Source organism: Lontra canadensis, unplaced genomic scaffold (assembly GCF_010015895.1).
Source record: "Lontra canadensis isolate GAN:19392208 unplaced genomic scaffold, GSC_riverotter_1.0 scaffold20, whole genome shotgun sequence".
NCBI lineage: Eukaryota > Metazoa > Chordata > Mammalia > Carnivora > Mustelidae > Lontra > Lontra canadensis.
The window spans coordinates 18,989,785-19,015,769 of NW_022631014.1; the positions used below are offsets into that span (position 1 = coordinate 18,989,785).

General features: G+C 48.9%; 1 protein-coding gene across 5 annotated transcripts in view; it reads right to left on the reverse strand.

Annotated features, from left to right (window-relative positions):
• Positions 1-2,815: 2,815 nt before the first annotated feature.
• CTDSPL (CTD small phosphatase like) overlaps positions 2,816-25,985 on the reverse strand; it is a 116,836-nt gene continuing 93,666 nt past the window's right edge. For 3 of the 5 annotated variants that reach the window (XM_032861214.1, XM_032861213.1, XM_032861217.1), the window contains 6 exons: positions 21,563-21,664; positions 18,182-18,238; positions 14,670-14,762; positions 10,824-11,009; positions 6,465-6,586; positions 2,816-5,458 (listed from right to left, as the gene is read on the reverse strand). In XM_032861214.1, coding sequence (XP_032717105.1) covers positions 5,392-5,458; positions 6,465-6,586; positions 10,824-11,009; positions 14,670-14,762; positions 18,182-18,238; positions 21,563-21,664 — 627 coding nt within the window. In that variant the 3' untranslated portion in view covers positions 2,816-5,391. Of the gene's footprint in view, positions 5,459-5,688; positions 6,587-10,823; positions 11,010-14,669; positions 14,763-18,181; positions 18,239-21,562; positions 21,665-25,985 lie in introns of those variants that run through there. The other 2 variants (XM_032861216.1, XM_032861215.1) reach the window with 1 other exon arrangement.

Here is a 25,985-nt window from a genome sequence, read left to right on the forward strand (position 1 = left end):
CAGATAACCCTACTGATTTGGGTCCTGGCTCAGTGTCCGTGTCCCCACACAGAATGGTGCCTCCCCCGGGGCAAAAAAGGAACTCTGCCACCCCCTCCTCCTGCTTAGCTCCCCCCCACCCCTGCGTCAATATTGACAACGGTGTAGGTGTGGCCCGGAGGGGGCGGGACAGACCCTGGAAACCAGCTCCGCCCCTTCAAGCCCTGCGCGCCCCCCCGCCCCCCAGTTCCCTAAATTCGGGTTTTCACGTGGCTGTCCTGCTCTCCTCAGGAGTCCCTCCCAGACTGGTGCAGTACGCCGCCCCTCGTGGAGACCAGGTCCTGCAGGGGGTGTGCGACCCTCCACAGAGCGGACAGGGCGTTGGGGGTGGGTGGGAGGGGAGCTAAGGCCTGACAGGGGTCTTGGATCCCACAGCCTGAAAACTTCCTGGCCACACGCCCCGTTCAGGAGAACAGCCTTAGGCTCACTTGTACCCCCGCCCCCTCCCATCTGGCTGCAGGCCACAGAGGAGCAGTGACACGGTCACCCGGCCCAAAAGGGGCTCCTTGGAAGTCGCTGTGGTGGGAACTGGTAGGGACTGAGGACAGCCTAGAAAAGAGCCCTAGGTCCCTGCAAACAAGGAGGTGTCCCCACTTTGCGTCCCCGCAGCTGGGGATGTGTCACCCTGCCCAGTCGTGCTGTCTACCCCCTGGAGACACCGCTTGGGCCAGGATAGGGGAGGGGGGGGTGGCAAGGCTCGGTTAGCTTGGTGGGCAGTGTGACGCAGCACTCCCATGTGAAGTGGGGGTATCTACTCTGCTCCGCCTCAATGTTAAAGCGGGAACTGTCAGCTGAGTGTGGCTATTAGGTCCCTCTCCTCACCCCTGCCTTGGGAAAGGTTCCCAGTGACCGTGTGGGATTTTCTTTGTAATTGTCTGGGTTTTCTGACCTTTTAGCAATGGACTTGTATGGCTGGCCTTTTAGGTAAAGCGATACAAACCATTTCCCTTAAGTCCTGTCCGTGGCCCCTCTGCCATACCTGGGTGTCAAGCCTGAAACAAATTGGGGAATTTATTTTCCTCCACTGCTGGTCAGAACAGGGGTTCTCAGCCCTTCCTGGAACTTTGAGTAGAAATGTGATGCCCACTTTCAGGGTTTGGGGTTCGAATGGTCTGGAGTGGACTTAAGGGATCTATGTTTTTAGGAGCCGGCAGGTGATTCTAATCTAATCAGGTGACTCTAATGGGAGCGATTCACAGCTGAGAATTGCTGAGCTAAGAGATGGAGCTGTAATGAAGTTTGGGATGGAAAACTCCAGAACCCCCATATCCTCCTCCTCAGTGCTGGAGGGTCCAGTATATTCTCCTTGGAGACCAGGCTGCTGACCATGCCAACTGTGGCTCTGGCCTTGAGCAGCCTGTTGACCCATGGGCAGTCCCAGTGTAGATCTGCCACGTAAGCATTCCCAGTTACTCCGAGGAGTCCGCCACAAGCCCTCGACACTCCCCCCATCCATTAGCTCAACAGACTGTCTTCCCAGGCTGGCTTTCCCCGGCCACTCCTCCCCTCCCCTCCCTGGCTTCCTGTTCATTCTTTGGTCCTGGAACACGGATGATACGTGCTCAAACAAGAAAACATCCAGAGGTGAAATCCAAGTATGCCCAAGTCCCAAATAAGTGGCTTCTTGATGATGTATGTTTCCTTCCCACCTGTTCAGAGGATCTATGGACATTCACTGGGACACTTCTACTTCAGGGCCTGCCACAATTCTCAGCTGTCTGTCTGTCTGGTTGTATGCAGACGTGTGAAGCAGTTGTGGGTACGGTGGCAATGCCAGAGAAGGAGAAAGGAGGGAGAGAAGAGGGCTGGGGAGGAGCAGAACCAAGGAGAGACACAGAGAGGGACATAGCCTAGTCCAAAACCTGGGGGAAAGCTGGTGCGACTTCTCTGGCTGGACAGCTGCCCCACGGTGGAGAGGGCAACCTAGGGGCATGGCACAGACTAGCTGTGGGGGATTTGGGGTTTTGTTTTTGGGTAAATAGTAGGTTTTCTGGGCTGACCCACATCCTGTGTCCTATCTTGTTCAGGACGAGTATACACGCCTGGTGGAAACCTGTGATAGAGTAGAGACTGCCAAGAATTGTCTCACTGGCCTCAGGTTTCTCATCCATGAAATGGGGGAGAAGGCCTGTCTAATGAGACCGTTGACACTGGTGTTATCTGAATTAGGGATCGCCATGAAGCAACAGTCATGAGTGGTGTGGCCAGGCCCAAGGCTCCGCCATGACTCTCCAGCAGAAGAGCACTTGCTGCCCCTCTCACTTTGACGTACAGAGGGGCTGGGCTGAGGGCAGTGCCTGGAGGATGTCCCCGGGTGAGAAAGCTGGCTCAGTGATCCTTACTCTTTCTAGCCCTTGCCATGCTTCAGCGGGTGATCACAGCAGCTCAGCCAGCGTGCCCATGGGCTCTGGGTTTAGACACCATACCTCACACACAATGCCAGTGGCTCCTGTGGGCTGCGGTTCTCAGGCTGTGCGGAAGCCCGTTGGTAGGGCTGGAATCCTTGGGCCAGGAGAGCGATTCTGTCTGCGGAGACGCCGCTAGGGGGCCTACCATTGAGCCGGATGGTCTTCCAGCCTGCCCCGGGGTCAAGGTTAGTGGCTCCTGGGATGCTGCGGCGCTGCTCCCATCCACCCCAGCTCTCCAGAAGCGCCTCCCACCCCCCACCCAAGACCCGCGGGGCCGGCGGGAGGCCGTGCAGGTGGAGAGAACAGAGAGCGCGTAGAGAGCGGAAAGAGGCGCTAGCGCCGGAGAAGCAGTCCATCCACAAGAGGGCGCAGTTTCACGTGTTTATTTTTGGCAGGAAGGAAATCATTGCAAACCTCTCGACCGGACAATGCTCGCCCCTGGAAACGTGCACATTCCACATGTAGTATTTCCCAAGTACTATGCTGGCTTGTTTGTCACATTCAAATGTCCAACAGAAATCCACGACTACCCAGGCACCAGAATCTCCACTACGGGGTGGGGGGGGGGATGGGGGGTGTTAGTCTGCTGAGAAGCTCCCTGGAGAACGGACAGTTACAGACACCATCAGTTTTACAGTGAGACAGGAACAGAGGCAGCCGTTAAGAGCTTGCTCAGGTAACTGTGAGCACTTCAAGCCACCCACCCTCTCGAACCCTGGCATGCCAACTGCCCATTGCAGCACCTTTAAAAGCAGAGGCACAAACGTCACGAGTGTTTGACCATAGAGGGCTGTGTGGTTCTAGATTTTATTAGAGAGCCGTCTTTAAAATGTAGGATTGTAAAGGGTTGCCAGGTTATAGATTTACAGATTTCTTTTTTACACCAGAAGTTCAAATGCTGCAACCATGACAGATCAGTGTCATCAGGGCCTCTTCGATTCTCCAAAGTCACCTCATCAAAACTGGAGTGTCAAAGGAGCTTCCCACCAACCATCGGCTGTGACATGCTGCGTTCCTCCTTAGGATACAGATAACACTGTTTACAAACAGCTAATGCGTGAAGCCACAGACCAACACATAGGGTCCAGAGCAATGGAAGACAGGGCAGTGACTACCTCCGATGGGCCCAGGCACTGCCACCCACAGCCTGGCCAGAGATGTCACATCATAGGGGCCCAAGTCCATGACCCAAGCTCTCTTGTCCCAGATCTTAATATAAAAAATACTTGTCCGGGAGCCTGTATTTTAACCTGGTACACAAAGGACCAAGAAACTCAGGAGGCTGGGTTTCCCTTTTGGTTGAAGAGTGCGTGCGTGTGTGTGTGGGGGGGATATTTTGGTAACATGGGAAGCATATGGCACAGAGAAGTAGCTAATAGGGTTCATTAGGTTTTAAAGCCCACAATTTAATAAAAGGTAATAATTAAAAACAATACCCGTATTTACCTTAAAAAACATAAACCCCAAACATTCATCTCATTTCTTGGCCTTATGTTAGAATTCTATTGCTTCATTTACATGTAGATGATTAAAAATATATAGAGAGATATAGATATTCTGATTATGTACATAAAGCAGAATCAAGGGTTAAAATAAAAATGGCATTTTGGAGTGTGGTCAACTAAGGTGCACAGAATCCAGAAGGCTCGGGGAGAGGGGAAGGAGGGGCTGGCACCCCCCGAGACAGTCTGAGTCTGCAATGGCTGGAACCGGGCTCCATCCCCAACAGTCGTGCAATGGCGCTCGCGGTTTCAGGAACTACTAGGTGCAGTGTCTGGCTCAAGCTTGCCAGCGTCTTCACTCCAGCTCTCAGAAGTGGGACACTGTTCCTAGGTTCAATTCCCCTGAAATACTCTAGAATTTCCGTCCTCTCTGCCCCCTATTCCAGAGAAGACCACGTGATGCCGGCAGAGAATAGGGCAGGGGGGAGGGTCGAAGGCTGTCCCCAGGACTGATTTCTGTGTGGATTTCAACACAGGACAGACACTTGACTGCAACATTCAAGAACATTTAAGGCAGCGGGTTCATTAATGACTAGTTTTCCAAATCAAGGTTGAGGGCATGTGCAGATCTGCCACATAATGCCGTTCTCTGTGGTAATGCCTAGCGTGGGGCTATTTCTGCTGGAACTGGCATGGGGATTACTGGGTTCTGCATACCCAGAATGCTGGGGCACCTGATTACCCCAAACACTTGTCTTCTGAACACATGGCAGTCCACAGCCTAAAGTGCTGTTGGGAGGATGGGACTGGCAGCTGGCTTCATTATTTTGTGAACAAAAGCAGGAGAAAATTTTACTTTGACCCCCATCTCCAGACTTGTTAGTGCCAGTCTCTCCCACCAGAGCTCTGGCGGAGGCCCAACCCACAGAGGACTAAGGCAATGGTGCCAACACGACAGGGTTCTTTTAAATTATTTTTAAGAGCAATACTTTATAAACTGTCTTGTCAAACAAGGAACATGGCACTGCTTAGAACAGCTCACTGGGAAAGGCTGCAAAGGAAGCCCCAGCCCAGGGAGGGCACCCTGTCTCTCCCTGACTCAGGGCAATGAGCTCCATCCACATCTGGACAGGCTTCCCCAACCCCGGCTCAGAAAGAGGCTGTGCTTCAAAAGAGAAGACCAGGAGTGGACTTGGGCCACATCAGTGCGGTGGCTGGTTGAGGCCACAGGTTCTCAAAGGACAACAGTCAGCTCATCACGGTATCTGATGATGGCTGCCGTTTAGAATGAATGCCATGCCTGGTGCGCTGGCCCCCGTGTCTTTGCTCCCTCCTGAACTCCCATGGCCAGTGCCAGGGAAGGGTTACGGTTGGTGCAGTCTGCCGTGGGGGGAGGGTTGGGAGGGGGACCTACGTTTCTGACCCTATCCATGTCTGCAGCTTAGCAGTGAGCAGATTCTGAGCATAGGCACAGTGGCAAAGAACAGTGTAACAGCCGCTGGTCAATTCCATTTGGTGGCAGCGCGGTAGCAGCAAAGAAAATTCCCAAACAGCTCCGTGTGTATCCAACTTTTGGAAAGGAAAAATTTAAAAATCAATCAACAGATTTCTTTCTTTCTTTTTTTTTTTTTTTTTTAAGATATCCGAGGGTTTTGGAGTTTCTTGGAACTGCTCTACCCAGAACGACAGCCACAGAATGAAAAACGTACAGAAGTATGGCAGTGGTTGAAAGTAGAGGTGACGATGCCACTTTTCAAGGGGAAAGTGTGACCGCAGGACACAACTGTCACCATCCGAAGTAACAGTGATAATATAAAAGTATCTATTGTCTCCTAAAGTGTCGAGCCGCACGACTGCAGGTACATTCCAAACTGGGTACGTAATGAACCGAGACACTGCCACCGTCGTCGAGGCTCCTTGCGGGAGCCCGGTCCTGCAGCGCCGCCACCGGGCGTCAGAGCACACACACCTGCTGGGAGACTGGCTTCAAGGACTCACCTCCATCCCTCACCACCCGCCCACCCCAGGTTCTAGAAAATTGTCATATTCGGTTTTTTTTTTTTTTTTTAGAGAATCTTAAGACAATAAAAGACTAAAAGATGTCTGGAAATATGTTGTGTAGAAAAATTAACTCTCAGCTTAAAATAACATTCAAAAAGGCACTTCATCCTGGAGGAAAGAGATTCTGAGTTGGGTCAGCTGCTCCGAGCTGGGATAGAAAGGGACAGGTTGTCTGCTTGGAGGAGGGGGCCAAGGGGGGCCAGTTGAAAGGAAGTTCTGATAGACCTCAAGCTTTTTTTCTCCCCCCTCCCCATTTTTATCCTTTTTGGTATGTTTTAAGAAAAGCAAATCCAGTAAAATGCATGTCCCTTTATGAAATTGGTTAAAAGAGTTCATTTTAAAATAGTTGTTTCTGTTCTTAAAAAAGCAACCAGGTAGGTATGGCCACATGGCCCTCGTGGCCTGGAGCACGGAGTGTCCCCACTGGGCGCTCCCGGGGAGCTGTGGCCGGGTGGGCCCCCGAGGCCGGCAGCTGCAGGGTGCACGGGCGGGAGGCATCGGGGGCCGGCGCTACCTGCTGCAGAGTCTGTGCAGCATGTTGTACACGTCGTCTTCCCGGCTCAGGCCCTCAAAGAAGGGGATGAGGTCCAGCAGCTCTGTGTCCGTCATGTCATCGAACCAGGACTGCACGGGCACCTGGAAGACAGTGTGTGGAGCGGGCAGCAGAACGGCACCTGGTGCGGGAGGGGGCGGCTCTTAGCCTGACTGGGCCCCCAACACTGTTGTTAGTCTTTTCCTTGGTAAGGAGGACAGGTATCTAAAAACCATCATCACCATCATCATCATCATCATCATCATCTGGTTCTCCCATCCCAGCTAAGGCCGTTCCAAAGCTCCCTGGTTTGGGACGAAGGTACAGTTCAGTGCATTTGCTTTTTACGTGGAGTCTAACTGCTAGTTTGCGTGCATTTGCTTGCTTTGATTTCCTGCCTCAGGAAAGGTGGACAGAGTGCAGAATATAGGAGAGCTAGCCTTGCTACCTGTCAATTTCAAAAGCTCTTCCATTGTATCTAAGCAGCTCCTTACACCTCACCTGGAGCCAGAGGTCACCTGCCTGCCAGCCACTAACACCAGGGAGCCCCCAAACAGGGCCAGGAAAGCTTTCACTTGGGGTTGCCGGGCCATGCTGCATGGCAAAGGGAGGTGGGGAATTTCCTCCCATCCTTAGCAGTGAGCAGTTAAAAGCATAAATATAACATTTCAGGACAGTCTGAGCCACGGGAACAGACAGGATTTACACTCAGTTTTAGAGGGTAGGGAGGGGTGGCAATGGGTGGTAGTCAGGGGTGCAAAAGAAGGGACGTAAAAAATCTGCCGGGCGCCTGGGTGGCTCAGTCAGTTAAGCATCTGCCTTCGGCTCAGGTCATGATCCTGAGGTCCTGGGATTGAGTCCCGCATCTGGTTCCTTGCTCAGTAGGGAGTCTGTTTCTCCCTCTTCTTCTGTCTGCAGCTCTGCCTCTGCCTACTTCTCTTCTCTCTCTGATAAATAAATAAGTAAATACAAAAATTTAAAAAAAGTTTGGGGAAAATCAAAGGAGTTCAAAAGTAGTATTTTGGGGCCCTTTTATAAATCTAAAGACTGCTCAGAAACAAAACAATTCACTGTATAATTTAAAAATATAAACAAGGTAAGGGTTAACAAAAAAATAATGACTACTCCTACGGGAAGGGCAGGAATGAGGGAGAGGGCAGACATGGACACAAGATTTCTCTAAACCCATCTCTGTTGGTAGTTTTGATGTTGGACTCATGGAAATATGTTACATAATTGCAATAAAATTAAACAATTAAGGGACGCCTGGGTGGCTCACTCTTTAAGCATCTGCCTTCGGCTCAGGTCATGATCCCAGGGTCCTGGAATCGAGCCCCACATCGGGCTCTCTGCTCAGCAGGAAGCCTGCTTCTCCCTCTCATACTCCCCCTGCTTGTGTTCCCTCTCTTGCTGAGTCTCTCTCTGTCAAATAAATAAAATCTTAAAAAAATTAAACAATTAAGAAAGCAATAAAAGAAATGAACGAAAGTTAATATAAAGCTGGTGACATAGCCACACAGAGAATTACTTCAAGTGATTTAAAACATAACATTCTGCCTGTACACTTCTCCATAAAAACCCTACATGTACTAATTGTCTTAGTAGTAGTAATAACGTTAGTACTGCTATTTGGAAACTATTAAACATGTACTATAGACTAAGTCTAAGTACTATAGACTAAGACTAGGTAATGAAGTTAATATATTTAGGAACCAAGAGTTTCAGCACAAGAAGAGATACAAATACAAAAACAAAACCAAAGAAATTAAATAAAAACTCTTTTAACACTGAATTATAAAAAACCAATATGAATTCATGATTTAATTTTAATTCTAAAAATATGTATATTTTAGGTCTGTCCAGTATAAAGGGCTGGAAGCAAAGGATACCTCAGGAACAATGAGAATCCACCCAGACTGTCATATCTAAATACCATTTCCACTAACAGGAATCAGGCTCCATAGGAAAGTGGGTGATTCCAGGGCTGAGGCAAGAAAGGGACAAGATGAGCCTGGAATACCTTGTTGCACCAGAAAACAGAAGTGTTCAAAGACCACTGTTATATGAAGGGATGTCTGCTATCTGAAGGTGAGCGTTTCAGCATCCAAAAGAAGAATACATGGATTAAATTATAACAATAAAAAAACCCATGAGTTCATATAGATACCTACAACAAATTCCCTGTCTACTTTTGGAAGTTGCTAGAGCACCACCTCATTACTCTGAAGACTGAAGAATTAAAGAAAAAGAACCAAGACTTTACCTTGACTTCCTGACTCAAACATTCAAACTGAATTTAGGATAATAAAGTAGTCAATGAGGGCAAGTTTCATTTAAAAGAAAGAGAATTTCAGCCAATAAATGTGGAAAGAATGATAAAATTTAGAAATCACCATTTCGTAGTTGTTAATGAAATAGTTGATGGAGGCAATGATCCTCAGCGGCTTCACATTTTTAGGTGAAAGGACAACAGGGAATTTGCAAACAGATGGTAGAGGCTAACACCTGAATCCAAAGACCGACTTAAAATCTTTAAAGGGCACCTGGGTGGCTTAGTTGGTTAGGCATCCAACTCTTGATCTCAAAACTCAGCTCAGGTCTTGATCTTGGGGTTGTGAGTTCGAGCCCCACATTGGGCTCTACACTGGGCATGGAGCCTACTTGATAATAATAATAAAAGTAAAATGTTTAAAAGTGGGACAGCCTGACCTTACATGCCTCTTGATGTGATACCACAATAAGTATATGATATCACCTATGACATGTTCTTGAAAAAACTGAAAAACTTGAAAAACTGAACCTGCATTTAACCAAGTAGTACTGATCTAACTACTTGTTTAAAGGAAATATGGCAGGCACCTGGGTGGCTCAGTGGGTTAAAGCCTCTGCCTTTGGCTCAGGTCATGATCTCAGGGTCCTGGGATTGAGCCCCACATTGGTCTCTCTGCTCAGAAGGGAGCCTGTTTCCTCCTCTCTCTCTGCCTGCCTTTCTGCCTACTTGAGATCTCTGTCTGTCTAATAAATTAATTGATTAAAAAAAAAAAGGGAATATGGCAGTTAAGTAAAACACCACCACGTGGCTGCAACTAGACAGAGCCAGAAGAGAGGAAGTTTCTACAAGACAAATAACCAGAATTCTTCAACAAGTAAACAGGATGTTAGGAAAAGGCAGAGGGTAGGGGGAATTATTAAATGACACAAGAATTACTAGACACATTATTAACCAAAGCAGTGCTTGGACCTTGTCTGATACTGAGTCAAACAATCCAAATGCAGGACAACATTTTGAGATGACGGGGAAAATATGAACACGGTCTGGATAGCAGATAATATTAAGAAACTGTTAGTTCTGTCAGATGTTATAATGGAACTGTGATTATATTAAGAAGTAATCCTTATCTGTTAGAGACGCATGACAAAATGCATTATGCTGAATTTGATTAACTCACTAAAATGAACATGTTTAAATATAATAAATTTGGAATGTTTACTCAAGTAATCGTTATGCACTAACTAAATAAATCTAGCTTGATCTCGGCTTTCTGCTATCAGTGGAGCCACAGAGTTCTGGCTTCAAGGAAAGAACCCTGGGGAAGCCTGTGTTGAGGCGGAGAACCCCAGGCTGGGGAGGAAGCCTCCTGTGCAGGGTGGGCTGCCTGAGCTGAGAGGCAGCATGGCGGTGCTGCGGAGGGCTTTGCTGTCACCCGAGGGCTGGCTGGCCCCTCGTCCCCTGGAAGCGGGAGCTGGGAAGCGGGATGGCATCTCTTGCTCGGAAAGTCATGCTGCACCCAGGGAGCGGGCACTAAGGGCTGCCATGCTCTAGGGAGTTTTATGTAGGAAATGTTCCCACTGTATACTTTTAAGGCATCACTATGAGGCGGAAAAGCCGGGCAGGCTTGTCTGAAGGCCTTGACTGAGGTGTTTTTATTCATTCTTGTTTAAGAACTTTTGCTGAAGAGATCATCCAGGCCTTCTGAGTCTACAGGAGTCATGACGTGAGCTCCAGGAGGTTACTGACGGTGCCCTTCTCAGGAACAGCATGAAAATTGCTAAGATCCAGGCTCCCTGAGCACTTACCCAATGCAGACAGTGTTCTAAGTGCTTTTCACGCCCACACTCAGTCCTCCAAGCATCCTCCGGGTCAGCACCCCCAGAATCCCCATTTGATGGGCCAGGTAACTAAGGCTCGGCGAGGTTAAATAACTCAGTCAGTGCCAAGTACCTGCTAAGTGCCAGAGCTGGGGCCTCCCAGGGAAGGCCAAGAAAGCCGGCACAGGTGCTTGAGGGCACAAACGTGGAACTGGATGGGGCCCTGCATTCTCTCCCCCTGGGGCCACTTACTGCATTCTCGGGATGGAAGATGTACGAGGCAGGAGAATTGTCCACAATGATCACTTTGCTCAGCTCCCGGCCCAAGCGACTCAGGTCTTTCACGTAGTTCCCACGGTGGAAGACGCAGGACTCTCTGAAGAGCCGGGCCCGGAACACGCCCCAGCGGTCCAACAGGTCAGCCACGGGGTCTGCGTACTGAGAAGCGGGTTGCAGTGAAGGCCAGGCACCCGAAAGGGCCCAGAAACTCTGACCTACTCGAGCAAGTATTACTTGCACTACTTTTCTAGAAAGGGATTTAAGTAACTGGATGTGTTTTAGGATCCTGGTTCTTCTCCTTTCCATGCCTGCAGGATACCCTGGATTCTTCCATTTCTGTCACCTCTCATATCCAATCCATCAGAAATTCTTGGCAGTTCCGTCTCCAAGACTACCTTGAATGAACCTGCCCCTCTGGGTAACTGACACTGCCCTGATCCCAACCTGTGTAACCTCTGCCTGGGGCGGCGGCGTGAGCCTCCCAAAGAGCCCCTCACATCCCCCTGCATCTCCTTTGCAGTCACTACTCCTGCCCGTGTCAGAGTGGCCACGTCCCATCAGATCATTCCCCTGCTTTCAACCCCCCGTCTTGACCTGCGGCCCCTGGAGGGAGGCCCGCCATACCCCACACAGCGGCAGCTATGTGATTTCTGCCACCTCCCTGCTCCAGCCGGTCACCTGAGCCGCACTGGCTGACCACGGTCAGAGCCTCGGCACCAGTGTTCCCTCCGCACGGAACATGCACTCTTCAGATCTCCGCAGGAGCCTCTCCTTCTGCCTCTTTGCCTTTCAGTCTTGGCTTCCCCAGCCACCAGTCTGGAGCACCAGCCTGTCCCTCCCTTCCTGGCTCCTACTGCCTCACAGTGGTCTCCTTCACAAGCTCCCTCACCAGCCCTGGGGATTATGGATTTGCTTTTCCCTGCTCGGGGTGCAGGCCTTGTCTGTTGTGCTGACCATGATGTCCCTGGCACCCTGCACAGTACCCACCTCATGGTGGGGTCTCAGGAAATACTAGTTTCATCCCTGAATGAGTGAGTGGACTTTGAATCTGGCTCATGTGGTATGAGGCCACATTGCCCCCTATGGGTGCTTGGGGCAGCTGGGCCAGGCCAGCCCCTGCCAGTCACAGGACATTATCAGACTCCCACTTCCCTTCCCTTGGAGCCCAGGAGTTTGTGAGTGTGAGGCCAGCTCACAGTTGGGGCTAATCCTGCTTGGCCCTCAGAGCCTGGGGAAATTTCCCCAAATCAGGCTAAACAGGATAAAGAAATAAAGGCATCATCCTTGAGGGGAAAAACCTTCATAAATGAAAATGTCTAAAAGACTGGGCTGCCCTGAGTGACTGGGGCTGGAGGCAAAAAGTGGCAGTTCCAAGGCCTACATGAGGCCACACTTCAGCACCAAGACCAGCACAGCCAGGTGTTACCAGGGCCCAGCAATTCTGCCGGAGAGGGAGGAAGCCCCCAAGGCTGGGGTGTTGGGAAGGCCAGCAGTGGAAGGCACAGTAATGCCCGAGAGCAGAGTAATGCCAGCACACTGTAGGATGCAGGGCCATGGGCTACCGGCAGCAGCTCCAACTCTGTGGGAATGTCTTCCTTTCCCTGAAGACATCCTGAGGGGCAGAGTCTGGGAGCAGGCTATATTTTCCTGCTGACCAGGTGGGCACTGCAGTTTTTAGCTGGTAAGGGCAGCCAAGTACGTTGTGGGTGCTAGGGGGCTGACTCTAGATGGAAATGGTGATTAATTTCCCCAGAATTATTGATACTGGTGGTGGCATACATCCTTTAAGCAATGTCTGAGTCTAGGGGCTCTAAGCCTTGGAGATGAATTTGGGGAATGTAAGCTTCATGAGGGCAGGGGCTTTGTCTCTTGTTCTCTGCTGCATCCCCAGTGCCCAGGACAGAGCCCAACTTCCAGTAGGCACTAAGTAAATATTTGCTGGGTGAATCCATCCACAAAGGAAACCAAGATGAGGAAGCAGACATCGGAGGGCTCTGACAGTCAGCGGAGGGTTCCCGTGGGCTCCTGGGCGGTGGACCAGTATGGCAGTGCTGGCTGGGAGCTGAGCCTAGAGCCAAGAACTGGGGAGTGCCCACCTGTCCACAGGGAGGAAAGGGCTGGAAGCCTTCACCTGGGAGCTGATGCAGCTGAGCCAGGCTAGAGTAACACTGAGAGAAGGGATGCAGAGACAGATGGAGGCACAGGTGGGAGCAAGCCAGGAAGGGAGACTGCACAAGGATGCTTAAGTGAGTCCTGGGGGCAATGCCAAGCAAGAGTGTTTCAACTCTGCCAACCTCCCCCCGACGCAGTAGCCCCCAATCCCACCAACTCTCCATCTACCCTGGGCAGGTGCAATCGTCCTGTTTGTTACTTCCTTAGCTGTCACTTCAGGCTCCTCGGCACCCCAGAGCACTGCTAGGAGAGTCAACTCCCCTACAGTACTATTGCTCTTGGTGCCATTCAGGGGAAAGAGCGCCCATGGGGAGCGCCCTTCCCTGAGGCCATGCTCTTTTTAGTGTGCGAAAGTAAGGCCTAGGTTTTGGATTTGTGTTCTCTACCAGCTCATGCTTCAAGGCCTGCCAATGAGCCTGGCAGAATGTTGTACAGGTGGGGTTCTCTCTCAACTCAGCCATGACTGAGAGATGGCCCAAACCGGGAATGCCCAGTCTGGCAAAGCGGGGTATCTGGGACCCTGGTCAGAGTCCTCAGCATGCAGAGGAGAAGGGAGCTGTCCAGAGCCAGGAGTTGTTGGGGGTGGTGGGGAACTGCATGTGAGTCCTTGCAGCAGGTCTGGAGATGAGCAGTTGGCTAACCTGGGCCCTGCAAAGCTCATCTCTGGGGCTACTTCAGAGTCCTGGAGCTGCCCACGGAGACACTGGTGGTGCCCCCCCACAAATGGATGGTGTTGGCCCCATCAGACTCGGGATTTGAGAGATGATCATGGCAAGGATCTCCTCCGAGGAGTGTGGACCTACCCTCTCGCCCCTTGGCTCAGCACATCTGTGAAAGGGCAGACATAACCAGATTGGGGGGGTGTCCTTTAACAGTAGGAGAAGGCAAAGAAACCACTCTATGTGGTTAGAGCCAGTGTGGATGTGGGGTCAAAGATTCCTGCTGAGCTACAAGAGCAGACCATGTAAACTGTCATCATTAATAATTATGATAACGAAACAAAGAACATCAGGAGCTCTTAGCACGTGGCAGGGCCGGTGGGGCACAGCGAACACAGCAGGGGCTCGGATGAAGACTTGCTGCACAGAAGTCAGGCACTGTGCTATGCCTGTCACATGCGTTATTTCATTTGATCCACTCCACGAGGTAGAGGGAATTATCCCTAATTTCTAGAAGACCTGGAGTCAAGAGACTTGAAGTCCCTTGCCCGAGCTCCCAGGGCTCACTAGGGCAGGCAGAAGCCTCCTCCGGCCTGTGTATGCGGGTCAATCTTGGACACTCGTCCTTCCCCAGACCTGTGTAAGCTAATGAAGGACACATAGGCTCGAGGCTGCCAGTCAGCAGAGGAGATGCAGATGCCCCTTCACGGTGACATTGGACACATTCGTGATATCCTGGTCTGCGGACATCCAGCTCGAGGCGGCTGCCTGCTCAGCTTCGTGGGGCATTTGTTCCAAGGGCTCCCTGTCACCATGGCAACCCAGAAGCCTTTCAGGCTGGTACTGTGCACATGGCCTGCAGCCATCCCATCTGGGGTGGGAACCTGTCACCATAGAAACCGCTTCCCCTCCCTTACCAGAGGGCTGTCTGATGGACAGCGGGTCGGGGTGAAGTGGCTGCGGGCGCCCAGCTGGGAGCAGGACGTACCTTGGCCAGGCTGGCAGTAAAGAGCACACACTCGAAGAGCTGCCCCATCCTCTGGAGGAACTCATCCACGTGGGGCCGCTTGAGCACGTACACCTGCAACAGCAACAGACAGCAAGCTGGTCAGTTGTGGCAGCTGCTGGCGGCTGCTGAGGGCCAACACTCACGTAGAAGAATTCCTGAAAAGGCAACTGCTTCCTGTCCCCAGCTCTATTTGTGGCACGGAGACCCCAACTGAATGAGCAGAGGTTGCACTTCAGGCCACACTCCTTGGATGGGGCTCCAGGTCTGAGTCTGGTGCAGACACTCCTCCCAAGGGAGAAAGGGAAGCTGACCGTGGTACTGCGGGTCTTGGGGATTTTCCGAACCAGTGAGTGGAAGGGGTGTGGCAAGTTTGGGTGAAAGGACTCATTCTCTCACATGTGTTTCTTGGCATGTGTTCTGAGTCAGGCCCTACATGGACATAGGCCAGGGTCTGGGGGCTGTCCTTTGGGAGGTCCAGGCCCGGCCCGTTGCCCGGAAGCGCTGGGATTGCTCCGGCTGCCACCTCCTACCCTTGCCTGGAGCACCTCCCTTGCTCGGCAGGCCTGGGGTCGGAGAGCAGGCCCAGCAAAGCTGTAAGAAGAGCCTTCCTGGGAAGCTGTCCACTTGACACCCACAAAGGTTACTCTGCTTGGTACAGAAACAGATGTCAGGGGATGTGAAACCGGCCTACTCCCAGGCCCCCAGTCAGCCATCAGGAGGGGCCTCCAAGCAGGGCGGGGGGCAAAGAGCAGGCTTTCCTAGAGTGGCTGCGGGGCTCTATGCTCCTGCCTGGGGAACGTGAACCAATCTGAGGAGACTAGGGGGACGGGAGAGAAGGCAGAGCTGGTGAGAGAAGATAGGGAAGGTGGGAGGAGAGAAGAACTAATTAAAACTTGAATAAATTCCATTTGAAATTAGCCACTTCCCTAAAATAATTCAAACTTATTAAAATTCAATTCAGCTCATATTCACTGAGCCCCAGTTCTGTGCTCAGCCTGAAGAAGTTACAGAAATGAACAAAACACAGGCCTTGCCCTTGAAGGGCTCACAGTCTAGAGCAGATATAAATAAAAACAAATTGGATAGGCACGCATAATGGAAGTTATAGTACAGGGATATATTAAGGGCAGTTACCTCCCCTCTCAAGGGGAAGGAATCACAGAAGGTAATATCTGGCCTGGACCTTGAAGGATGAACAGGAGTTCGCCAGGCTGATGAGGATGAAAAGTCAGCTTCCAGGCAGAGGGAAGGGTATGAGCATGAGACTCGGCCTGAAAACACCCCGATGTCAGAGCACAGCTGAGCCCTTCATGACCAGCCCTTTAGAGGAGACGGGGATAGGAGAAGCGGCTGAAAAGCAAGTGTGAAAGGCAGGTGCGGGGGAGTACGCGTGGGGCCGTGAATGGCAGATGTTGCTGGCTGTCTATCCCGTGGAGTCACGGAAGGGAGGCGGGGCTCTGCACCACACAGAGAACGCGTTCTGTGCACTGCACGGGAATTCTGCACAGAGCCAGGGTTCGGTGGGAACTTGGGCCAACTGAAAGAGTAGGGCAAGCACAGTCTGTGGCCAAGGGTGCAGTGAGGGGCCGGAGGAGCAGGGTGGCCCAGGGTGAGTGCCAACAGGGCTGTGAGGAGCTGGGAGGCCAGGTCGGGGTGAGGGCTTGTGGCTATAGTAGCTCCAGGCCCCCACTTTGCCCAGGAGACTCCTCGATGCCAGGGAGTGGGTATGGCCTGTGGTCCTCAGTCTCCTTGGGACTAGAGCCTGGAAAGCAAACTTTGCTACACGAAAATGGCAGGAGACTGATTTGGGAACTCTGGTTGTTGGTGCCTCTGGCAGAGAGGAAGGTCCTGGGCCCGGATGCCGGCGTCCAGGCCCGCGTCCGCGTGCAAGTAACCGAGAATAGGCCCATTGGGACCTGCACAGCCTATCCTGGATTACTTGAACGAGGCCACGGCCTTCGCCAGGGCCTTGGTCCTCCTCTTGGCGCCTGTGGCTTCATTCCCTCAGGAGAGAGAGTTTCTCACCCCAGCCTTGGGGCCCTGGAGTATCTACCACCGTATGAATCATAGCACAGTCTGGAGGGAGGCTGGGGGAGCTGGGCTGGCTCCTTCGAGAATGGGCTGGCCAGAGCAGGTCAGGCCCTGAGAGTCACGCTCACATCTCGAGGTAAGAAGGATTAATTTCTCTCCTGATTTTTGCCATGCCGGTAGGCAGCCTCTCCTTTGTCTCATTACTTTGTAGCAGAAGCCAAGATAATAAATGAAGCCCTAACTGCTTCTCAGATGCTGAGTTAATTCAGCTGATGCTTTTGCAAATGTTAAATGCCCAAGTGCCTGCCTTTTGGCTCCCTGATGGCTTTTAGAAGCATGAAATGTGGAGACACTAGGGATGAGCTGCCTTTCTCAGGGCCAGCTTCCTGGCAAGATTGCCTGGCAGGGGAGGGAAGGGACTAGAGCATCAGGTAAAGAGCCATGGGCCAGGAGGCAAAAGACTAGAAGTCTCATTTTAATTCTTCTCATTGTATGACCTTGAGCCAACTCTTTCTCTGACTGAGCCTCTGTTTCCCCATCCAGACAATGAGGTGGCTGGGCCAGCTGATTTCCAAGTCATCGCTAACTCTGACACCCTGTCCTCAAAGGCCAAAGAGATGACTGGCATCATTAAGGAAAGATATCCTTTTAAAATGGCTCAAGAGAGATTTTCATTCCTGGGATATAAACACATCCGGCCAGAGACTGCCCCTTTAAGACCCTGGGGTTGACAAGGAAGATGGTCAGACCATCCCTGTGGAAAACCTGACAAAAATCTCCCCCACTCCTCAACCTCCAAGGCTAGTTTTCCTACAATGTTCCAATATGTTCATAAATGAAGCTATTCCTGGAGAACCATCATGCAGATAAGGAGAAAAAATACCAGAACAAAGATGCATGCCAATTAACTAGGGCATCTTTATTCAAATTTGCCTTCGGATCTGAAAACACACCCTTCCCTCTTCATCCTCTGGGTTGGGATTTTGCTAAAGATTCACTGGAGAACATGATGTAGGAGTGAAAAATCAGTCTGGAGTGGCTGGCATTGGAAATGGACACCCTTTCCCAAGATTCGCCCATAAATGGGTGACTTGTGGCATTTTCCTGTTGCCTGCTAGGAGAGTATCCAAGAGCACTTACATGAGGAAGTTAATTAGACCATCAAGCCAGGCCAGCGGGGGATATGGGCACTTCTAAAAGTCTGAATCAAATCAAAGAACTATTTGAACTTGCAACCACATCTAATATCTACAGATTTTAGTTTCCCTTATAAATTCAGTACAAAAGAAATTCATCTGAATGAAAAAAGCAGAAAACCATTGTATTTATTTTACAAAGCCTGCTCCCTTTTGATTCAGTCATAAAATTATTGATGAAATGGGAATTTAGGAGTAAGTTCACAGGAAATGTAATTACTAAAAAATGCTAACTGAAACTCAGATTTAGCTTTGATTTCTTACCTGATGTATAGTTCCATCGATTTCAACCGGAACAATAAAATCAGCATTACTAATAGGCTAGAGAGAAAAGAAATGATAATTACTACATCTGAAAGAATAAAATAAAATTGGAAACTTTAGTAAGAATAAAGCTTGCCTGGACCAATATTTTTATCATTGGAAAAAACAGTTCAGGCAAAGGATGTTCAAGTATGATTTGGTTCCTTAAAGCACAAGCAGGTTCCCTAAGCACAAGAAGGAAAGCACATTTTTTCCTGTTCCGAGTATCATTACCTTTTCAGCATCTTGGTCCAACCTCTCTATTATCTTCCTGGCCTAAACGACAAAGGGTTGGGCAACCTAGCCAGGGAATGGGGATTCTGAGAGCCCAACTCTTGCCTAGAGCCCTGCCAGGATGGTGCGGAACCACTGCTGGCCACCAGGGGGAGAAGGTGAGAGCCTGATGGTCCCAAAGGATGGCGCTACATGGGGGAGAATGATTTGCACTGGACCCACAGATGCAGGCTGCCCTGTGATGGGCTGCTCGGCAGGAGATGCTGAGCACATGGACACAAAGCAAGTCCACAGAGACGTGGGGCTGAAGTCAGAGGCCACAAGCCATGACTGTGGGCAGGCTCCTTCCCTCTCAACCTCGGCTTCTCCTCTCTTCCACAGCTATAGTAACGGGTCCATTGAGTGCCCATGGCTCCATCAGTCCCAAGCATCGGTGATTTCAGCCTTGCCCAGCACAAGCTCCTGCCCTGAGCAGTGGGGAGAGCCAGCCCACCCTAGACTGCTCTGCTCTAAGTAACACAATGCCGAGCACACCCATAAACTTCAGCATACTTAAAAGAACTCTTTGACAATATTAATGACACTTAAAATCCAAATATACTTTGGCAGTGCCTGTGTAAGTCACCACTGGGCTTACATACAGTTCTTAATGGAATTCCATAAATGAGGTGGAAACTACTCAGATGAACAGGGCCCAAAGAATCAGAACGCAAACCCCTGGGACAAGTAGGAGAGAGAGGGGGAGAAGAGCATGTATGTGGTGGCCAGGGGGCAGGGAGTGTGGACAGGGATGTGTATTACCGAGTCTCTGGTCAGAATCTGAACTGGGATCTGCCTTTAAGCCCATCACAACACACACACACTGTTCTTTGATAAGTAAACTGAAAATAATGTAGAAAATTCTAGATCACAGAACTGTTCTCAAGGACTCAGTAGAGCACCTGAGGTTTAAGATTACAATCTATTCACTTCTGTGGTTGGAAGGCTAAGGATGATAAGTTTGGTATTTTATAATTCTATAACGAAAATACAAAATCATGCTAAAAAACACAAGATTGAAGGCAGAAACTCTGAAAAGGTATTAGCATAGTGTGATATCATACTCCACAGAGTACATTAAAAGAGAAAAACCATTCCCCAGTTCAGACCAAGCTTGAACCTCAGTCTCTTTTCACGTGCTGGTATAAAGGGGGCCATGCCAAGCCACGGTTCTTCCCCTGGGTTTAAGAGCCTGTGTGTCATACCACTGTACATTTTTAAGGAGAGGCCTCTGAAATGCCCAGAATACTAAAAACCATACACTAAAGGTGGCTGCCAGAGGGGATGAGGGGAGGATGGGTGAAACAGATAAAGGGGATTAAGAGGACATGTATCTTGATAAGCATGGAGAAATATATAGAATTTTGCTGAATCATTATGTCGTGTACCTGAAACTAACACAACTCTGTATGTGCAGTATACTTGAATTAAAAAACCCACACAACAAAGAATTTCCTGCTTGCAAATATAGGCAGGCCAGGGAGCAGATATGAAGAGATGCTGTTCCCATCAGCCTGTAGTATAATGCCCTCTGAGCAGGCCTGCGTTTGGAGGAAGGAACTGTCTGTAACCCCAGGCAGTCTGGCCAGTGTTGGGAGGAAGCCATGTAGGCTGAAATGGCAAATGACCTCTGCTCCAAAGGACTTTCCTCCTGAGGGACTTGAAAAGTCCTGAGCGACTTGCCCATAGGCAAGAAATGGCTTCTGATGCTGTGCAGAGCTGAGCTGGGGCACAAGTTCATGACAGCCACAGGACCAATCCTGGAAGGGCCCTCAAGCTGCTGGGGAAGGAAGTAACACCTCCAGGCCCCAGTGGCTAGGCAGGTCATTTCCCATTGCTAGAGTAAGTGTGGCACCTGCTCCACTTTCCCAAAGGACTCACAGACAACTGCCTGGCCTTGTCCTGTTAAGGAAGGCTTCTGTTCAGTGAGAAGCAGGCACAAGGAGGGTGTTTCTGACAGAAAGGTCTTCGGGTCAGTTTGATGGCTCTTCCACTTCCCAATACAATAGTCAGGGAATGACTGTGGTTCACGTGAGACACATACCCCACCATGGGTGGTGCCTTTCACATCTCTCAGCAAAGCAAGGGGAGTTGAGGGCTGGGGATAAAAGGAGGAATGGGGTCTAACTGGCCAGTGATAGTGCAGCAGTTTCATCTCCAGAAATACCCCAAGGGAAAGTAGGACCAGGATCCTACTTCTTCCCCTGGAACCTCCTATTCCCAAACCTTACCATCATGTGCCTCTTTTAAACAACTTGTTTCATTTCAAAAAATGGAAAAATGGTTCACAAAGTCACTTCTTAATAGTATAGCCACAGCTGTTCCCACATGGTCGCCCTCTGGGAATCTGTAATTTTTGCTGTCATTCTGGCAAGGAGTGCAGTGAGGAAGGGGACAGAAGGAAGCCGGTGGTGTGATGCTTCCTGTGACATCACTAAAGCCCCGCCCCCTTCAGGAGAGAAGTCCGCTTGTGGATGGATACTCATTGAACTATGACGTTTATAAAAAAAAAAAAAACACACACACACACATAAAAACCAAAACACCCAGCAACCTCTTCTCATGAAAAAGCTCAAATCCCAGATGCTGTCACTCTGGAAGTCTTCTTCAGAGTTGGACATCTTTCAAGAACTGGTCTGGGAAAACTTCCAAGATAGCAGATTGCTTGACAGTTTAACAGTGCCTCTTCTGCCCTGCCCAATAAAACATAGAGCACTCTGGCTACCTTGACAAATACACTGCAGTGTCCTGGGGCACAGGGTACTGACTGCCTTTTGCCACCTGAAAAGTACTTCTGCAGGGGTTGGAGCGTTGGAAAACTCTACTCTCATAAGTAAGAATGAGATCTTAGTGACACTGGCAGCCCAGCATTTTCCTCCAAACTATGTAACAGTCAACTACTCGAGTTAATGTTCACCAGAGTTAATAAGCAACTGTTCTTGGTATTTCTTCATGCACAGTGAAGTCCTACACCAACAGCCACAAAATGTCATCCTTTTTTATTTTCCCTTTCCAATACAACTGTGACGGAATCACAAAGATCATGGATTGCTTTCTTTGTTGATTTACCTTAAATGAACTGTGCACCAATGTTTCATCTAAATCAATGACCACACATTTCTTTCCATAGTCAAGCACCGTCACCTCTGGAAGGAGGTATTTAGCTGGGGGCTAAAATGAAAAAACAAAAAACAAAAAACAACAACAGTATTATTACCTTTATGTAAAAGACAAACCAATGCCTTTATTATATATTATATCAATGAGGGTTAAATGAGATCAAACGTTTATATGCCTGATTAAGCACATCACAGAATTTTATTTTTATTTTTTTAAGATTTTATTTATTTATTTGACAGAGAGAGACACAGTGAGAGAGAGAGAACACAAGCAGGGGGAGTGGGAGAAGGAGAAGCAGGCTTCCCACCAAGCAGGGAGCCCGATGTGGAGCTTGACCCCAGGACCCTGGGATCATGACCTGAGCCAAAGGCAGACACTTAACAACTGAGCCACCCCCCATCACGGAATTTTATTTAAAAAAATAGGACTGGGTCGTTTGCCACTGAAGTTTTAACAAATATTGTGCCATTGTCTGAATGGCTATTTGAGGGCCTTGGCTTTGGAACCAGACAAGCCAGGGTCCAAGTATCAACTCCGTCTCTTTCTTGGCAGTGAGTTGGGATAGTAACACCTACCATGGAAGGTTGTTATCGGCTCTTACTGTGGTAAAGCTCCCAGCATTCTGCCTGGCACATATATGGCGGCCACTGTTATAATTAAAATGGGCTACGCAAAAACAAATGTTCGATCCTACTAGCTACTCTTCTACTTCCAGGCCCATTTACTGGGGTCATATTCTGTCTGAAATTCACCGTGGTACAGAAGTATATTTTAAAGCTATATAGGAACCACAGTGTGTTTTGTTTTAATGACTAAAACTTTCAGGAACTTGAAGAGTACCTATAGACCCACCAGCAAAATGCAATCCAAAGTGAGTTTCAATAACAGGAAACAAGTAAAAGTGGTCGAGGTAAAGTGCTCTGTCTGGGGTCTGCCCCACGGTAGTATTCACACTGAGCGAGCGTGACACTGTTACCCGTTGGATTCTCAGTGTCTGGACGTTCTACTTCAATCCACATGCTGTGTGCTAATCACAAAACCTATTTATGTCTTGGTAGTGGCTGAATCTAATCTTGTGATAAAGAGGTTGTAAAGAGCTAATAAACGGCCAGGTATCTTCAGCCAACCTCCTTCTTGATTTAGATTTATTTCTTTGGGCCTTGCCTCATTCTAGAAATGACTGAAGTTTCTTAGTTTACTTTGTGGTGTTCGTAGCTAGTGTTAAACAGCTAATTTTCTATCCTGGGAAGGTCAAGCTCTCTCTGTTCAATATTTAGTGCAAAACAATACACACCAAAAAAGGTGTCTCGAGCCACTGAAGAACAGACAATTTAGATTTTTAAAACAAATAAAAACTCCCAAAACAAAAAAAAACAAGACAAAAGAAAAAAAAGAAATCATGAATTATTCCCTTTTCAATGGGTATTTCCTTTTTCTGATCGTGGGGGGGGGTTAAAGTGAACATAAGTCAAGGATCCAGAGTTAATTCTGGACTTTGCTGGTTCAGTAGTGAATGTAACACAGGAAGTCGACAGGGCAGGTAAATCTGCAAGTGTGATGACCACCATGTCCGGGCTGGTGGGGTAAGGCTGCGTGTGGTGGTTCTAATTCTACACGGGCTCCCTCCAGAGAGTGTGGGTATTTCCTCCTGTCCAGCATCATCCAGAAGAAAAAGCCTTCATGGCCTCCAACTCCCTTGGCTCTAATTAAAGTTCACCAAGCAGTAGTATATCTCACCCAATACTGTAAGTGGCCTGGGAGATGTGCCTTAGACACAGGGCATGGGATCTGGAGTCCTAGAAAGGACTCTGTCCTCCATTATAAATCAGCAAGCAAGCAGGTGGCTGGAAAAATTAAACTTGCAAGAAGTTCTGCAAAAGCATTTTAAAAAGGCAGGGCACGATGAGCTCTGTAACTGAACATAATAAAGAGGATCTGAGTTATTTCTGTTGTTGGGGCCATAGCAGAAAGCATGCCTGGGACTAGAATAAAATTTGTTTTAATTTTTGATTACACAATTATGTAATAAAAACACATTCTCATTGTAAAGAATACAGACATGTAACAGACAACTATTTCCCTTTTCCCCATTCCTCTCCCCAGGTGCCCCTCTTCTTAGTTCAGTGTATATCTGTCCAGTCCTTTCTCAATGTGTTTATATACTAAACAACATTTTCACTTTATGTAATTGCTAGCCTGGAAAATAAGGCTCTAGAAATTCTATCCCTAGCAGATCTGAAAACATCAAAGATCTGCCAAAAGTGGCTCAGTTATTTTCCAAACCTGAGAATAAAAAATTACTTTCTTAGCATATTTAACCCACACTTTGCAAGCATTCTTTGAGCTAACAGTACAGAAAAGGCCTCACAGTACTACTGAAAGAGAGAAAAGAGGGAGAAGGGTGAGAGCCCTCTTAAGCAAGCCACGGATTTAGCATTTGTGCTGCAGAGAGCAAGGCCGGGCTGGGGGCAACGGGCCGGGAGGGTTCCATTAATCCTCAGCCCGCTTCCTAAGTACACACAGCTTCTTGAGAACTTGGCTTTAGACTAATGCAAATTCTTCAGACCACTGGTAAGAATTCTTCTGGACAGCTGTGTTCTTGGTACATGCAAGGACCGTACAAAATTGTAACAGTGCTTTGTTACTTCAACTGATCTGTTCAGGTGATGCTTGAATTAGTAAATAAAAACGCCCTGAGGCAAATTTCCTCTCAGGCCATCACAGAACCGGAGAACAGAGGAACACCAGTTCTATCAAGAAGAGCTGGCTCTCTTGCTCCAAAGCACATGGAGGGCATTGCCAGGGGGATGGATGGGGTGGAGGCAGGGGGCAAACATGGTGGGGGAGGGGAGAAGGAAGGAACCCTGGCTTGCCACCCAAGGTTTGGGAAGGGCATTCATTCCAGTTCTCTTCCTGGAGAGAGGTCTGGAATTTCCCGTCCTTGGTAGTGAACTGGCAGCCAGGAACAGTTAACTCTAAGGTTCTTTCGAGTACCACCCTACTCACTCTCTTCTTGGCACATCAGATTGGCGTTTTTGTCCATAAGAGTCCTCAGGCTCAGAGTTCGCCTGATGGGCTCCCTCAGCCACAGAGCTGAGGGCAGAGATCTCAGGGCCTCCGTGGGAGGGGGCGAAGGAAACCCTAGGCTGTCTTTCATTCCAATCCTTGTTTCTGCCAGTGGGTTCTTCATAAGGTTTGGTAGAAAAAAGTATGCTATTGTTTACTAAAAGCTCAGGTAAACAGCAGACACCGTTAGAAAACATGTTTCTCTTCTCCCCTTTCAGCACTTTTATGGCTCAGCTGCACTGCGACCACGTGTGCTGGGTGTCAGAGTAGAGTGAGAATCATGCGAGAGAGGGCACGGGAGGAGTCAGCTCACAGCCCCATTCCTCGCTGGGGCCGAAGCATCTGAGTGCTCACCTTCAGCCATGACCACCCAACCTTCAGGGGGTTCGCAACCCATCCCTCTGCTTCTTTTCCTTACCCTTCAATATCTGGCTTTCACGGAACAGCCCACGAGGCTTCCAGTAAGATGTGTGGAGGGCCGCAAATCCCAGCTTACATCTGGGAGGCCAAAGTTACTGAGTGGAATGTTTAATGTCAAATCCAGATAAAGATGTCATTTTCAAGAGGGGTATAAAAGCTGGATTAATCAATAAATGGTGTTGAGACAACTGCCCTGCCACTTGGAAAAGGAAATAAAGCTGAATCATTACTTCACGCCTTCCACCAACATGAATTCTAGATGGGTCACAGATTTCAGTGTAGAGATAAAACCATTAAAGTACTAGGAGAAAATACGGCTCACAGTGATAGAGTGGGGAGATCTTTCTAAGAGCATGACATAAAATTCTGGAGTCATAAAGGATAAGATTAACACATTTGCCTATATAAAATTAAACTTCTTTGCGGCCAAAATGATTATAACCAAGGCCAAAAGATATACCATAAATTTGGGGGGGAAGTCTCAATTTCCTTGAAATTGAAAAAGGTAACAGAAGAACATCCAGAAGAAATTAACAGGGAAGAAGAAAGACATATAAATAATAAACTTGTGAAAAAATATTCATCCTCATTCATAAAGAAATGCAAATCAGAGCTATGAATCGATATACCATTCTTCACTTACAGATCAGCAAAGATTAAATATTTGATTATCATCATTTTTGGTAAGGGAATGGGCAATCCCACACACTCCTGGTGGGAACATAAATTAGGCTTTCAGAGGACAATCTGGCTTTAATCTACCCAGAATGTAAGAGATATCCTTTGATCTAGCATTTGCACAATTAGGAAAGGATCACAACAGATGCTGTAACTCAGGTCCATAAACATACGTGCACAGGAATATTCCCAAGTATTTGCAATAGTC